At 56.6% G+C, this 15,731-nt stretch overlaps 1 protein-coding gene across 2 annotated transcripts; it reads left to right on the top strand.

Annotated features, from left to right (window-relative positions):
• The first annotated feature begins 1,317 nt into the window (after positions 1-1,317).
• Positions 1,318-6,316, top strand: PTMA (prothymosin alpha). 2 transcript variants are annotated; one of them, XM_058701317.1, is made up of 5 exons: positions 1,318-1,559; positions 4,306-4,377; positions 4,644-4,740; positions 5,245-5,318; positions 5,565-6,316. In XM_058701317.1, the coding sequence occupies exons 1-5, from the start codon at positions 1,515-1,517 to the stop codon at positions 5,610-5,612; spliced, it is 336 nt and encodes a 111-aa protein (XP_058557300.1). In that variant the 5' UTR covers positions 1,318-1,514; the 3' UTR covers positions 5,613-6,316. The 2 variants fall into 2 exon arrangements, with proteins under 2 accessions (XP_058557300.1, XP_058557311.1); XM_058701328.1 differs by having other exon boundaries at positions 1,319-1,559; positions 4,647-4,740.
• Positions 6,317-15,731: the final 9,415 nt, after the last annotated feature.

The raw sequence follows: 15,731 nt of genomic DNA, 5'->3' as shown, positions 1-15,731 counted from the left end.
CCATGTTGAGTGCGGCACAGAGAGTTTATTTTTTTTTTTTTCTGGAACGTTTTCCCATCTATTCTAATCTTTCTTCCCACACGGCTGGCCTGTTACTTCGACAGCCAAGCGCGATTGCAATAAGGAGGGTGTAGCCTGCGGTTTTCGGATCGTCTGCGTGATCTGATCGCCACGTCACGCCACGCTTACCGAGCCCAACGCCATCTTGAGTGTGGCGCCTTGATGGTTCTCTTCTCAGGGCTCCGCGTGGTTCCCTAAATGGCGCCCCAAACTTCAAGGAGTCCCCAAGGACTAGCCCAACTGGTCTAAAGGACGATTATTTCTCCCAGTAAACCCTCAGTGTATAAGCTCATGTGCCCCTCGCAGCCCCTTAAGGGCGGTGAGAGAGGGTAGACTCGATGGCCGGGCCGTGGAAGGAGGCTCCCAGAGGCTGTCACGACGGCAGTGACGGTCCGGGGTGCTGTCCAATGCCCTGGGGTGCGGAGACCGCTGTGTGGTGCGACGCCCGTGGGATTGTCCTGTTCGAAGGCAGGAGCCAGCACCGGCCCACGACTCCCCTCGAAGCACGAATCCCAGAGAGTATGCTTGGCACGGAGCCCGCTCGTCGGGTGGCTCAGGCGGCCAACGCCGGGGCTGGTCGTGGGCAAAGGGGTCACCTCTTCAAAGACTGGGGCGTCTAGGGCTGGGCAGAGGATGTTGACGACGTAAAGACGGGGCGGCCTAGGAGCGCGGGTCTCGGCCTCGCGCCCTCAATGATCGTCTTAGGGCTACCGCCCACTTGCCATGGGACAATTCTTGGTTGAAGGTGCCCAGGAGCGGGGGGCGGGCACCTCCCCGGGCACTGCACAGGGCACCGCCCCGGGCGAGCGCAGCCCAGCACCCGGCCCTCCCCTCCCCTCCCCTCCCCCTCGCTGGCAGCCGTCGTGCGCGCCGGTCGCCGCCTCCTCTTCCCTCCCCCTCCTTCCGAGCAGCAGCGGGGAGGGGAAGACGGGGGGGCTGGGCGGGCAGCTTTGCCGCGCTTTGGCTTTCTGCGTCAGCAGCCCCAGCAAAACAGCTGCGGGAGCGCGCGCCCAGAGCGCGCTCGCGCGCCCCTCCCCCACGGCGCCGGCGCCGCCGAGACCCGGCAAACTAAGGCCCTGAATGACAGTGCGGCCGGCGACTGCGCAGCGCGGGACGCACCAAGGCACTGCCGCTTTAAGCACGCTTGCCCATTGTTCGGAATCGAGCCAATGAGCGAGCGCCCGCTCCCTGTGCTCAGCCAATAGCATTCGGGCAGAGGAGGCCGAGCGCCGCCCACTAATCTATATTAAAGGTTCTGGCGCCGCGTGAGTTCCCCACTGGCTGCTCTGAAAAGCCATCTTTGCATTGTTCCTGCGTCCGGCTTCCCGTTCGCCGCAACCACCTCCGCCGCGCGCCTCCTCCGCCGCCCCGGACTCCGGCAGCTTTGTCGCCAGAGTCCTCGAACTCTCGCTCTCCTTTCAATCCGCTGCATCGGATCACCGGCGTGCCCCATCATGTCAGACGCGGCCGTGGACACCAGCTCCGAGATCACCACCAAGGTGAGGCTGGACGCCGCCCGCCCCTTCGGGGTCCGAAGGCTGCCGCCGGAGCGGTGTTTGGCGCGCGACGGCTGGGCTGCCCCAAGCTCGCTGTCGTTTCTTCCTGTGGAGAGACTGCTCGCCCCCGGCCTAGGCCCCCCGGCAGCCCACTCTTTTGTGTGCGGGGGAGGGGGCGGGAAGCGCTGCGGGCAGACGTGATGCCCGACGAGGAGTGGGCCGGGGTGCCCTCGGGGTCCGGAGGGCGGGTGCGGGGGCTGAGGGGCTCGGGTGATGGGTGTCGCACAGCTCCTGAAACTTGTTTGTGACTCGTCTGAACAGTGGCGGGAGGAGAGGGGCCGGGCTGGGGGTCGTCAGCCCGCAGGGCACACGGAAATAACTTTGAAACTCGAGCGCGTTTGGAATCGGAAGTGCTGGGGGGGGGGTGCGCGTTGCAGGCGCGGGTCGGCTGCGGGAAGTGGCGGCTCCGCAGCGAGCGCCCGCCGGCGGCGCTGCTCTTTGTTCGGAGCCGGGCTGCCTCGTTTCGCGCCTTGCAGCGGGTCCGAGGAGCTTTATCGGGACTAAGCTCTGATAAGGCGGAGTGGGGCAGCGGGTCAGCCGGCCGCTACGTCGATTGTCTCCGCGGAGGTGTGAAGGTCTCCTCCGCCCTGGGGGCCCTCAGGGAGGGCGGGGGTAGGCGTCCTCCGGGGAGAGTGCTCCGGGAGCAGCCGCCCAGCTTCAATAATTCAGCGGTGCCGGGTTTGGCTGTGGAGGAGGCGAGCCCACGCGCCGTTGGGGAGGAAACGGAAAGTGAAGGAACGGCGCGCCGCGGCGACGATGGGCGCCCCCCGCGGCTGCCCGGGAAGCACCGTGTGCGCGGCCGCTCCGGAGGCGACGCGGACACGAACAAAAGCTGTGGCCGCGGCTGCCCCGTTGCGGGGTCAAGCCGGGCGCCAGAGGTGTTTGGGAGACTGGTGCTGCGGGTTCACTGCCCTCGGTTTTGAGGTCTTGGGCGTTTGGCGCAGTTCTGGTCCTGCGCGCCGGGTAGTTTCCGCGGCCCGCGCGGCGAGCGTCTCCGCCCTCAGCGGGAGCGCGGCACTTCAAGGCACATCGGCGTTTTTACCCTGAGGCTCTTGTCCGCGCCTCTCTCGTGCCCCTACGGGGACGGGGACGAGTCACCTTGGCGTCTCCTTAACCTCTGTGCCCCTGGCGTCACCTCTGGCTCTCTCCCAGGGGTGACTCCCCCTGCGGAGTGGAGCTGGCGACTGGGATCTCCGCAAGGGCTTCAGCCCGGCCCCCTCTGGGCCCAGCCCGGGAACTAGTCGGGGGTGGAAGGGTCGGCCCTTCCCGGTGCGGACGTCCGCGTTCGCTTTCCTTCTAGGCAGTTTCCCGCCGGGAATAAATAGCGCGTGGAGCGCGTCCCCGACGGCCTCGGGCTGCCGGTCTGAGAAAGCCCTGTGGACTTCGGGGCGGCCTCCCGCGGGACTTTGCCCGCCAAATGCGAGACGCAGGCCCACGCGTCGAGGCCTGTGGTGGGGGCGTCGAGAGACCCGGAAAGACCGGCGCGCAAGTCGCGCAGTGGCCGGGCCAGCGCAGCCCGCACGCCCCTGGTCTCCAGGGTCAGGGGCGCACTCGGCGGCCCTGGGCCACGTGCTCCGCGCGCGCGGTGCGTGCCGAGGTCCGCGCGCAAAGCCCGCCGGGCGGGGGCTGCGCGCCTGCGCGCCGCGTTCTCCCCGCCCCCACCCGCTCCCCGGGGCTTCGGCCGCCAGGGGGCGGGAGCGGGCGGTGCCTGGGTTCGCGGCCCGTCGGCCCGGGGTAATGGGGCCGACAGGTGCCCCGGGGCCGCTCACTGGATGGAGGCCGAGCTGCACCGGCGCCCGGCCCGACGCCTGTTTGTGTTGGCAGCCGGCTCGGCAGTGCCAGGTGGAAAAAGTTACGGGGCTTTGGGGCGCCCCCGACGGCGTTGCCCTTTGGACCGTGTCCACTCCTCGAGGTGCGGCCGAACGCTGAGAGCCGCCGCGCGGACAGCGAGAAGCTGGGAGGGAGATGGGGAGCTCCGGGCCGCGCGCATCTGAACAAGGGTCGAGTCACCCAAGCTGGGGTGCATTTCCTGGCAACGGTCTGGGACCTCCTGGGACAGCTGTCACATATAGGGGATTGGTGGGTTCGGGTTTTTTCCAACGACCTGCCCTTGCAGGTCCTGGGCTACGGTGGGCTTGGAGCTTAAGCTCGGCTCTAAGGCGGCCTCCCCAGTTCTGCCTGTTTGCTTCCTCCCATTCCCTTCCCAGGCTAACCCGCCCACGGGAGTTCTCCCCGCAGCTCCCGGGCCCTCCCTCCATTACCTTATTTATTTATGGCGCATACCTGCTGTCTTCCAAGGAGGATTTGTGAGAGGCGGAGCTCCCTCTGGTTGGAAACCAGTCTGTGATGGGTGTGTGAGAGTGAAGTGTTCCCGGGCTCGTCTGCCCAGCCAGACGGGTTTAAGGCTGTGGTGCCACAGTGGCTCTTTTCCTAAGAAGCATGAGTAAGGGACGGTGGGAACAACTGTAGGGGACTCTTTGGTGTGTTTCTTAAGGGTTGAGAAATCGGAGGAAACCTTGACCACAGACACCCTGGGTATTCTGTGGCCCTTCCTTGCAGTATTTCCAAGTGTAATACGGGGCTGTTAGGACACCCACATCAGCGGTACATACATGCCTTGAGTCCTGGGCCTCTTTGCCAGCCCTGGGTTTCTCAAAAAGACTTACTGGTTCCCTCTTACTTTTTGAAGGACTTAAAGGAGAAGAAGGAAGTTGTGGAGGAGGCGGAGAATGGAAGAGACGCCCCTGCTAATGGGAACGCTGTGAGTGTCCACCTTCCCCATGACCCCTAACTGCTCCCGGCCAGGAAGTTCTCACTCCAGCTTGGGTTTAATCTTGGTTAGGGGAGGAGGCTGAGCCCTCGGACAGTTCCTGCATGGTGGTCCCCTGGTGGAGCTTTAGGAAGATGAATTGATGAGTTCTCTTAGCTGGTCTGGGACTGTAGACGCACTGGTGGGGTCCCGGGGAAGGGATGGGGCAGGACCGATGGCCTGTTCTCATTAACAACCTGGTTATGTTTTCTGTCGAGGAGAATGAGGAAAATGGGGAGCAGGAGGCTGACAATGAGGTAGATGAAGAAGAGGAAGAAGGGGGAGAGGAAGAAGAGGAGGAGGAGGAAGGTGATGGTGAGTAGCCTTGTTCATCTCCCCTTTTGGGGTTACCTTTCCCTTGCTTTGTCTAGAAAAGGGGCAGGAACTGGGGGTTTCTGGGGTTGGAGACCGGTGGACCCCCTGCAGCCGGGTTTGTACTGTGGAGTTAGGACTTTGTTGTAGGCTAGTGAGGCGAAGCTGTGCCCTGTGCGCCCACACTGACTCCCTTTGGTGCCTTCCGCTCACTGATCTGTTCATCTGTCCTCTTGGGGTGCAGCCGGCTATGTGGGCCCTTTTTCTTCCTCCGAAGACCTGTGCCCGTGTGGCTGGTGTGGTACCCTGGCTGCCCGGTTTGTCGGGCTGCAGAGATCAGGGGTCTCTTGTCCTGGCGATTCTGTTCCTGGCAGATCCCCTGAGGCGCTGTGGTGTTGCGTGTCTCTCCCCCCGCCAAGTTCTGGCTGTCGCTGGGTGGGCAGGGTACCAAGATTCTTCCCTTCGTTGAGGAGGCAGCATGGTTTACCCTGGGGTTTGGTTCTGCAGGTGAGGAAGAGGATGGAGACGAAGATGAGGAGGCTGAGGCAGCTACGGGCAAACGGGCAGCTGAAGATGATGAGGTGGGTCCTGGCTTGGGTGTGGCTTGGGGGCTAAGGTGTTACCACCCGAGGGGCCGCTGATTGGAGTCTGGGGTGGTGAGTGGTCCTGAAAGGCAGGCTCCCTTGTCTTGAGCAGGAATAGGAAGGAACCTAGGCCTGCCTTCCCAGAGCTCCGGAAGCCTCTGGAGGGGCCAGTGCCTGGCCCCTGCTTGGCTATGCCAAACGGTGGGGGCGCCGCAGGGGCCTTGACTGTCTTTCTCTGCCCAGGATGACGATGTCGACACCAAGAAGCAGAAGACCGACGAGGATGACTAGACAGCAAAAAAGGAAAAGTTAAACTTAACAAAACAAAAAAAGGCCACCGTGACCTATTCACCCTCCACTTCCCGTCTCAGAATCTAAACGTGGTCACCTTCGAGTAGAGAGTCCCGCCCGCCCGCCCCACGCGGGCAGCGCCACCCGCAGATGACACACGCTCTCCGCCACCCAACCAAAACCACAACGTGAATTTGCAACAGGGGAGGAAAAAAGAACCAAAACTTCCAAGGCCCTGCTTTTTTTCTTAAAAGTACTTTAAAAAGGAAAATTTGTTTGTATTTTTTATTTACATTTTATATTTTTGTACATATTGTTAGGGGTCAGCCATTTTTAATGATCTCGGATGACCAAACCAGCCTTCGGAGCGTTCTCTGTCCTACTTCTGACTTTACTTGTGGTGTGACCATGTTCATTATAATCTCAAAGGAGAAAAAAAACCTTGTAAAAAAAGCAAAAACAACAACAAAAAAACAATCTTATTCCGAGCATTCCAGTAACTTTTTTTGTGTATGTACTTAGCTGTACTATAAGTAGTTGGTTTGTATGAGATGGTTAAAAAGGCCAAAGATAAAAGGTTTCTTTTTTTTCCTTTTTTGTCTATGAAGTTGCTGTTTATTTTTTTTGGCCTGTTTGATGTATGTGTGAAACAATGTTGTCCAACAATAAACCGGAATTTTATTTTGCTGAGTTGTTCTAACAAAGCTGTCTCAAGCCTGTTTTTTCTGTGTTTCATTTCTCTTTAGACTTGAGGAGGGGGTGAAGATGGGAGGGGGAGGGTCTTGAGCTCAAGCCCAGCTATGTTTCCTGGGGATAGTGGGCCAAAATCCTCAGTTTGCAAGAAGGATGGATATGCCCGTTGGGCTGCATGGTAGGTGGCCATGGTGGTCAGCGACTGAGCCACGACAGGCCACCGAGACATGGGGAAGGACCCTGGAGTTCCGGGTTGAAGGGCGAGCTGCTTAACCTGGGTCGGTCTCCTGCTTACCTCACAGGGTCGTCCCACGACCACCTCATTGGGTACCCTGGAAGGTGTGATGTCTGCAGACCCAGGGATTCCAGAGGAACAGGCCCTAGGGTTGGGGTCTGCACTGGCCAGATGTGAGCCCGGGGGCCAAGACCCCAGCCAGGCTGCCTCCCGCCCCCTGGTAGTATAACTGACAACTTTGGCCTTTCCTGCTGGGGCCTCCCAATTAGTGTGGCCACAGTGGCTCCCCCTGGTGGTGGCATGTGGCATATGCCACCTTCTGGTCCCTTTAAACTTTTCAGGGCGCTAATGCAGCCTTGCCCTAATTTTCCAAGCTCCAGCCTGGAAAAGGAAGTAGGACCTTGGTTAGAAGGGCAGGCCAGCCTGACCCTTGAGCTCAGTTGAAGGTGGTAGGTGGGCACTTCGGATTTTCAGACACAGGTTGTGAGCAGTGAGGAAAGCTGAGTGAAGCAACGGTGACCTCAAGCTCAAGCCCTCAGGGAGAGGGAGCTATTGGAGCCCCCTAAGCTGCCTGAGGCCTGAAGATGAGCTTCACAAGCAGAAGCCCCCTACAGGCATCCCTAGTGTGTGCCCCTGAATCGTGGTGGTACCCATTCTCTAGGCTGTCAGCGAGATTGAAGTCCTACTGGCTAACAGGCTGCAGGACCCACTGTGAGGGGCCTGTTCACTGAGCATGTAAATGTATGGGCTCTGCCACCTGCTGGGGGGACCCTGGGCCTCCTCTGTCCCTCCCGAATTCGGTCTTAAAGATGCCTTGCTCTTAGATACGCAGGGATGAGAGGGAAAGGGGGCTGGAAGGGGGTGGTGCACAGATCCATCCTCAGGAGGGATACGTCTCAGGTCAGTGTGCCTGAGCCTATGCCACAGGCAGGAGTGGACAGAGGAGGAGGTGGGGACAGAAAAACCATGCACCCTCCCTACCTCCCAACACGGTATGTGGGAGTTCTTGCCTCGCACTTGAGCTGACTTACCCACTGCTTTATCCAAAGAGACAACCCTCTCCTGACAATCGCTCCCGTCTCCCTCTGCCCTCCCTCCACCTCAGGCCCTGCTCTGCATTAAGGAGTCTTCAAAACACCCGTGGGCAGTGAGGGGTTGGGGGGAGGGGGATGTTAGCTGAGGTACGTATCCACAACTCTTTAAGGAGAATCTTGGACAAGGGGACTCTGAGCACCAGGACAAGGGGTCCCGACAGCAGGGAGGGCCTCCCTGGGGAGGCAGCACTGAAGCTGAGACTGGAAAGGCCAGGAGGATGAAAAAGGAGACGCGGGACAGTTGGGGCGGGGGGGGGCAGCAGCAGTGCGCGGCCAGGCCCTGATGCAGGAGGGTGCTAAGAGCGCACGGGCAAAGGGGGCAGGCAGTCTGCACCAGGTGCTGAGGTAGGATTTGGGGGGAAGCCATGGAATGGCTTTAGTAGGAAAACTCCCTGGAAAGCACTGAAGTGACATCTGCGGAGGCAGGGGTCCTGGATTAAGAAGAAGTCCTGGGTGGAGGAGAAACAGGTGCATTTGAGATACAACACGGGGTAAAGTGTCAAGACTCCGGGATAGGTTGGGTGTTGGAGGCCAGGATCCCCGACCCCAGGCTGGGGCCTGAGCCCTTCGGCACAGGGAGGAGCCACTTGCCACGTGGAAGGGGCTGGAGATGAAGGTCTAGACCTGCACGATAACCTTGCTGTGTTTGAGGTGAATTGTCAGAGGCTGTTGGGTGCACAGGTCTGGGGGCAGAAGAGAGGCCTGGGCTGGGCCAGAGTAACCGAGGCCGAGGTACGAACAAGATAGGCCAGGACGAGGGCCTGGCAAGAAGACACAGGGCATTAAGTCACACCAGGGAACACAGAGCTAGATGCTGTCCCTCTCAGTAAGTGAAAGCTCTGAGCCCAGGGCCACCTCTCCCTTCATCCCAGGCCCCGCCTCCCTCGCTCCCCAGCACATTAGCCTCCTTGTGTCCAAGGCAAGCTTGGTCCTCCCGCAGGGACTCTGCACTTGCCACTCCTGCCCCAGGGATGTCTGATTCCCAAACTTCTCATGACTCGATCCATGTTAGGTCTCAGTGCCAGTGTTACCTCCCCAGACAGGCCATCCCTGTCCCTGACTTAAAGAAGGCCTTCCCCGGTTCTGTCCCTCAACCACAAAGCAGGTCTCACAATGTGAGCTCGTATATTTTACCGGTTTGTGTGTTTTTTGGCTGTCCCCGTGCCTTGTTTACCACGTTTCCCTGCACACAGTATTCTGCCGATTCCATTCATTCATTCGTTCGTTCATTCATTCGTTCATTTACATGTGCGCCCAGTGCTCTCCAGACACCACAGGGCACCTCCGGGTTGTGAGATAGCATTCCACACCTTTGTCTCCCCCACCCTCGTTCGTGGATTCTGCTGGGCACCCCATTCTGGCGGGGGGTGGGGGGCTTGCCCTGCACAGGTGTTGGAGCCTGTGAAGACAAGTGTGGCGAGTCCTGGGCTGCTCAAGCCCCAGGCTGCCTGTCGCCCACTGAACTGCACCCAAACTGCTGCCAGGGTCGGGGTCAGATCAAGGCGTCGGTAGGAAGGAACTTCTGGCCCTGAGCACCCACCCCATGTGTCCCGCACAGGCTGGGCTGGTTGGCTTCTCGAGGCAAGGCTGACCAGCTCCAGGGCAGCTCGGTCCTGCAGATGTTCCCAAGGCCCATAGCCCTGGCTGGGTCTCTAGCCCAAGGGGCAAAGAAGGCAACATAGAAGGCAACGCATGGAGCTGGCATCAGGCTCCCAGGCTCCCTCGGGCTTGGAAGGAACTACTATCCTCAAAACTTCTAGAAAAGAGGTAAGAGGCTTAGCCCCATCCAGACACAGATTTGACAGCTGTGTTAATGGGCAAGTAACTGAACCTTGCTGGGCCTCCCTGTCCTCCTCTGCACAATGGGAACAAGAGTGTGAGTCATGAGCCAGGCCCAGGGCTTTCTATCTTAATGTCCCATGTCCGCACCTAGCTCCCGGCACCCTCTGTCCCAGCCACATGGCCTCACCGCATCGCTTCGCCCCCCAAAGTTCGGCCTGGAATAACCCTTTGCTGCCTTTGGCACTTTGGCACTAGTCCTTCTAAAGGCTGCTACACTATTTGTCACTCCCTGGGGACCTGTTCTCAGACAACCTGTTCTACGCATCCATCTTCCTCCCAAAGTCCCCTCCGTGGGCCAGGCTGCCCGCACGGCCCAAATTGGAAGATTTGCAAGGGACGGGCTCCCTCTGGTGGACATAGAGGAACTGCAGGGGGCTCTGCTGGATTCTGCTCAGTCCGGGAAAGAGCCCTTCAGGGGCCCTAGCCTCGGGGAGCGCAACCTCAGCCACCCCCACCCCACAAAAAGACCTTCCTCCCTCTCTGTTTCTGGAGCCCCAATCAGACCTGAGAGTCAGTGGTCATTTCGCAAGCCTTTCCTCTGGGCAGCTGATGGCCCAGGAATCTGGTCCTTATTTTCCTCAAGGGGAGACCCCAGGACCCTCCAGAGTCGAGCTGAGGTCAGGGGCAGTTCCTCCTGTGTCTACCTTGAGTTCCGGTCCCCCGAGCTCCCTCTTGCTTAACTCCGGTCAAATGCTTGGTGTACACAGCACCCTTCTAGGGCAGGTCCAGCTCTTGGTCATCTCTGCTCGCTATTCACAGTGACTGCTGACCTAAGTCACAGTCCCGGGAGCCTCTGCTCCTTGGAATTGGGGGCTGGAGGTCCCAGGCTCCCAGAGGCACTCCCTGGTGCTCTGAGCTGCCTGCCAGGCTGCCCCAGGCCTGAGTGCCAGGGTCTGGTCCCACCTCTTCTCGGCTGCCAACGCCGGCCCACGGGTCCAAAGACGGCCTACATCCCCAGCCTTCTGCCATGCTTCCTCTGAGGCCTCCTATGTCCTGGATACCGGCCATCCCTGCCCGCCTCAGGCCCTGGCCACTGTGTGGTCCCTGCCTGGTGAAAGCTGCTTCATGGGGATGGAAATTCTGGTCCCAGCTCTCCTTGGGGTAGTACAATTTTGCAGTGTAGCCGCTTGTCAACCCCTAGCTCTAAGCCCTTGAAGGCAAGGGTAGGGCCAGCCAGGGAAGGGGGCAGTGCTCTCCTCAGGCCTGCCTCTTCAGAGACCTCAGCCTCTGCTCACAGGGTCTGGTCTGAGTTCAGAGAGGCGATGAGAGCTCCAATTAGGAAACAGCTGAAACATTCTAAGGCTGCCTGCAACACGGACCTTATATACTAGGGGAATGGTACCTAGTGCGTGTGCGCAATTTACCGAGAAGGCCTAGCAGCCTGTGGCTGGCCGGGATTCCGTGAGGTCCTGAGCATAGCCAAGGGACCCAGCTTGGAGGGTGTACGCCCTCGTGAGCTCTTTGTCAAGGCTGCTGCCTTTGGCAGCAGAAATGCAGCAACAAGAGCCAGGTGGTCACTCGAGACAACCTCATTTCACATGCACCCATGCTGGGGCCCAGCTGTGAGGCTCTTGGCAGAGAGCAGATCTCTGGCAGGAAGGAGCTGCTGGTGAGGATTCCATAAGGTACCAGGGGACATATGTTGTTTTTGTCACCAGCAGCCATCCCATCGTCCTTCTCTTGGCAATAATCTCCTGGAATGGCGTCCAGTTTGCCTCTTAAAGAACTTCAGCCCGGGCACTCTCAAATTCCACCGCAGAGTACGTGACTTGGTCTTGACCAATCAGTGCCCAGGAACCCCTGGCTGTACTGATTGGCTCAGGGTTGGCCCATGACCCTAGCTGGTCCAATCGGAGTGAGCCTGGGGATTTTCAAAAAGTAATTTATTTATTTATTCATGCACGTTTATTTATTTTGAGAGAGAGAGGGAGAGCCAGCGAGCAGGGGAGGGTCAGAGAGAGGGAGGAGAATCCCATGCAGGCTCCATGCTGTGCCACCAGCACAGAGCTGGACACGGGGCTCAAACCCACCAACCCTGAGATCATGGCCCCAGCTGAAGTCAAGAGTCGGACACTCAACCGACTCAGCTACTGAGGCACTCCTTAAATGCTTATTTATTTTTTTTTAACGTTTATTTATTTTTGAGACAGAGAGAGACAGAGCATGAACGGGGGAGGGGCAGAGAGAGACAGAGAGAGGGAGACACAGAATCGGAAGCAGGCTCCGGGCTCTGAGCCATCAGCCCAGAGCCCGTCGCGGGGCTCGAACTCACAGACCGCAAGATCATGACCTGAGCCGAAGTCGGACGCCCAACCGACTGAGCCACCCAGGCGCCCCTAAATGTTTATTCTTAAGAGAGAGAGAGAGACAGAGAGAGCACAAGTAGGGGAGGGACAGAGAGAGGAGGACAGAGGATCCAAACCATGCTCTGTGTTGACAGTAGTGAGCCGATGTGGGGCTTGAACTCACAAACCGTGAGATCATGACCTGTGCTGAAGTCAGACACTTAGCTGACTGAGCCACCCAGGCACCCTAGGATTGTTTGTTTTTTAAGTAAGCTCTAGCCCAACAGGGGGCTTGAATTCATGACTCTGAGATCAAGAGTCACGTACTCCACCAGCTCAGCCAGCCAGGTACTCAAAATCTGGGATTTTTTTATTGAGTTGTTGAAAAGGGAAGAAACTTGGACCTGGGAGGTGAGCCTTGAACTTAGATCGATGGTGGAGACTGCAGTCCATACAGATAGAAGCAGAGTTGAGCCAAGAGGCAGAGGAACTCTAAGTTCTTTTTTTTTTTTTATATTTATTTTTGGGACAGCGCAAGTGGGGGAAGTGGAGAGAGAAGGTGATAGAGGATCCCGAAGCGGGCTCTGTGCTGACAGACTGATGTGGGACTTGAACTCACAGAACTCACAAACCACGAGATCATGACCTGATCCAAAGTCAGATGCTCAACCGACTGAGCCACCCGGGTGCCCAGAGGAACTCTAAGTTCTGATGACATTGCTTGAGTCTCTGGGTTGAGCTGTGCCTAAATGCCGTGCCAATCTCTGGACTTTTCAGTTACGCAAGTCTGTAAATTTCCTCCTAGTTTAGGCTGGTTAAGGTTGGGTTTTCCATCGTCTGTAACTGAGTCATATTAGCAGATAGGAGAATAGGGGGCTCCAGGCTCCAATCTCCAAAGCCAACCAGGCCTCCATGAACAACAAAGACAGCTTGAGGAGGGAGGAACGAAGAGGTGTGGGCATTGCTTTCCTGGTGTGTTTTCTAGGTTGAGGGGGAGCAGAGGGAGGTGAGTCAACCTCAGAAGATACCGCGATGCTCATGGTTCATCTCTCAGTGGGATCGGAGTACTGCTTGACTCATTCCCAGCTGGGTTGGGGGTGGGGGAGCACAGCCCAGCCACCCGAGCTGCCCACCTTAATTCCACTGCTTGGAGTTGCCCTTTCGCTCTTCTCCAGCCGTTGGTGCTCTCTGGTCCTCTGGCCTCCCAGCAACTCACTGAACTTACAGTCTTCCCACCTATGCCTCACAGCCGAACACAGTCTCACTGGACTCAGTCGCTGTGCGACTCCTGAATAAGGGGAGAGGCCCCCCCGCCCCGCCCGTCTTCATGCAGCCTGGCACCTCCCAATTGTTTCTCTGCTCCAAGGTGTGCCTGAGAGGTGAGATCCATCCAGTTTGCCAAAGTGCTGAGGTAAGCAAGGTTGAAGGGTTTTCTTTCTGGAGAACAGGGTCTCACTGGGTCTTTAATATACAATGGAGTCTCTAAGAGGAAAATTTCACATGTGCAGCTCATTCCAAATTCGACCTGGATTTTTTTTTTTTTTAATAGAAAGCCTATTAACATATTGAAGGACATTAGTGTCCAGAAAAAGCTGACCTTGTACAAGGATCCCCACCAGGGTTCAGGGAATGTTTGCTGAACTAAACAGATGATAGGAAAGGATTCCTTTGGGAGCTGGTTCCATAGTCTGGCTCACAGAACCCTGCATGGGCCTCATGCAGGCTCTCTCAGCTGCCGGTAGTCTGGGGCCCTGTGACCCTTGTCAACACGGCCCAGGAGGTGGTTGGTATCAGTAGGTTTGGGTGGAGCAAAAAGTGGAAAGTGGTACAAATCTTTCTGGAAAGCATTTGACCCTGTATATCAAATTAAAAAAAAAGGTGCACATATTCTTTTGTCTTAGGAATTCATCTGCAACTCCATTCTGTACCCTAGGAAAATCGCTACCACTTCCCACAGGTATTCTCTGGGTCCTTCTCACCAATCTCCCCACAATGTCCCACTAGAGCTGGGGGCTGTGGCCTGTTGGAGACTGATGATGGGCAGACATCTAGTCTTGAATAGGGGCGCCTGGGTGGTGCAGTCGGTTAAGCGTCCGACTTCAGCCAGGTCACGATCTCGCGGTCCATGAGTTCGAGCCCCGCGTCAGGCTCTGGGCTGATGGCTCAGAGCCTGGAGCCTGTTTCCGATTCTGTGTCTCCCTCCCTCTCTGCCCCTCCCCCGTTCATGCTCTGTCTCTCTCTGTCCCAAAAATAAATAAAAAACGTTGAAAAAAAAATTAAAAAAAAAAAAAAAAAAAAAGAAGATACTGAGGCTGGATGGGTTCCAGCACCAGGGGGGAGGTGACAGTGGATTCTACAATTTCGACCCCTTTGTCAACATTGTCCCTAGCCAGCTTTGAGGGGCCGCTGGCCTCTCTACTGGTCAACCTCTCAGTAAATATCTCTCTCCAGGAGATGCTCATTTCTTTCCTTGGAGACAGTGTGGTCTGGACGCATTTCATTTTATTGATTTATTAAAAAAATTTTTTTTAACATTTACTTTTTTTGAGAGACAGAGAGCACAAGCAGGGGAGGGGCAGAGAGAGGGGGAGACACAGAATCTGAAACAGGCTCCAGGCTCTGAGCTGTCAGCACAGAGCCCGATGTGGGGCTTGAGCTCATGAAACACGAGATAGTGACCTGAGCCGAAGTCGGCCGCTTAACCGACTGAGCCACCAGGCGCCCCTGGATACATTTTAAAGACCTTGGCATTAAATGAGTCCCATTATTAGGTAGGCGGGCTTTATATTATTTTCCTGGTCAGCTCAGGGGCTTGCCAAAATCACAAACAATGACTTAGCTTTTAAATGGTAGCCTCTTGTGGGGCGCTTGGATGGCTCAGTTGGTTAAGTGTCTGACTTTGGCCTAGGTCATGATCTCGCCATTCCAGAATTCGAGCCCGGTGTGGGGCTCTGTGCTGACAGCTCAGAGCCTGAAGCCTGTTTTGGATTCTGTGTCTCCCTCTCTCTCTGCCCCTCCCCCCACTCATGCTCTGTCTCTCTCTCTCTCTGTCTCAAAAATAAACATTAAAAAAAATTATAAACGGTTCGTCTCCTGTAATGCCATGACATTTTTTAGATGTGGCACTCCCAGTGGCCACTTGCCTCTGCAAGGAGGCCAAGGAGGTGCCTGTGGGCAGGGGCAAGGTTTTTTTCAGCAAATGATTGTGTGTCTTCTTCAAAAAGCCACCAAATCCACAGTGAGGTCTCAGAATTCTGTGCCAGAATGATATCATCTGAGCCTGGAAATGTTTGAGGATCACTGTGGCCATAAAACCACCCGAGTATCATATAAGGTGTCTACTTTTGGGGTGCCTGGGTGGTTCAGTCGGTTAAGCCTCCGACTCTTGCTTTTGGCTCAGGTCACGATCTCCCGGTTCGTGGGTTCCAGCCCCACGTTGGACTTGCACTGGCAATGCAGGGCCTGCTTGGGATTCTCTCTCTCCCTCACTCTCTGCCCCTCCCCCACTCACATGCACGTGTGCTCGTGCACTCTCTCAAAATAAATAAAGTGTCTACTTTTAAGTAGATGTAAACCCCTCAAGAAAAACCTTAACCTAATTGTACCAAATGTATTGCTGATCATCGCTGAATACAAGCCAATTAAAAGAGGGTAACAATTAGACAATCTGCCAGAAGAAGGGATTTGGATCCCAATCCTGACCAAGGGCTGAGCCCTGAGTAAACAGTATATATATGGCCAATAATATACCATGAAAGAAAAGAAATGACCATTATCAATCTCTAACAACATAAAAAAGTGGAATGAAATTCCAAGTTCTGTAAATTGAACCCCTGATGACATAGGGGTTCCCTGTGCACCATAAAATATTCAAATACCATATTGTATGGCTTTAATACACATATGTTAGCCCCAGATGAAAATAATTATACATAAAACATTCATGTGATAATAATCTTGCTTATCCTCT

Source organism: Neofelis nebulosa, chromosome 2, assembly GCF_028018385.1.
Source record: "Neofelis nebulosa isolate mNeoNeb1 chromosome 2, mNeoNeb1.pri, whole genome shotgun sequence".
Lineage (NCBI taxonomy): Eukaryota > Metazoa > Chordata > Mammalia > Carnivora > Felidae > Neofelis > Neofelis nebulosa.
Note: the sequence above shows the minus strand (reverse complement) of the source record. Positions and strands in the feature narration are given on the sequence as shown.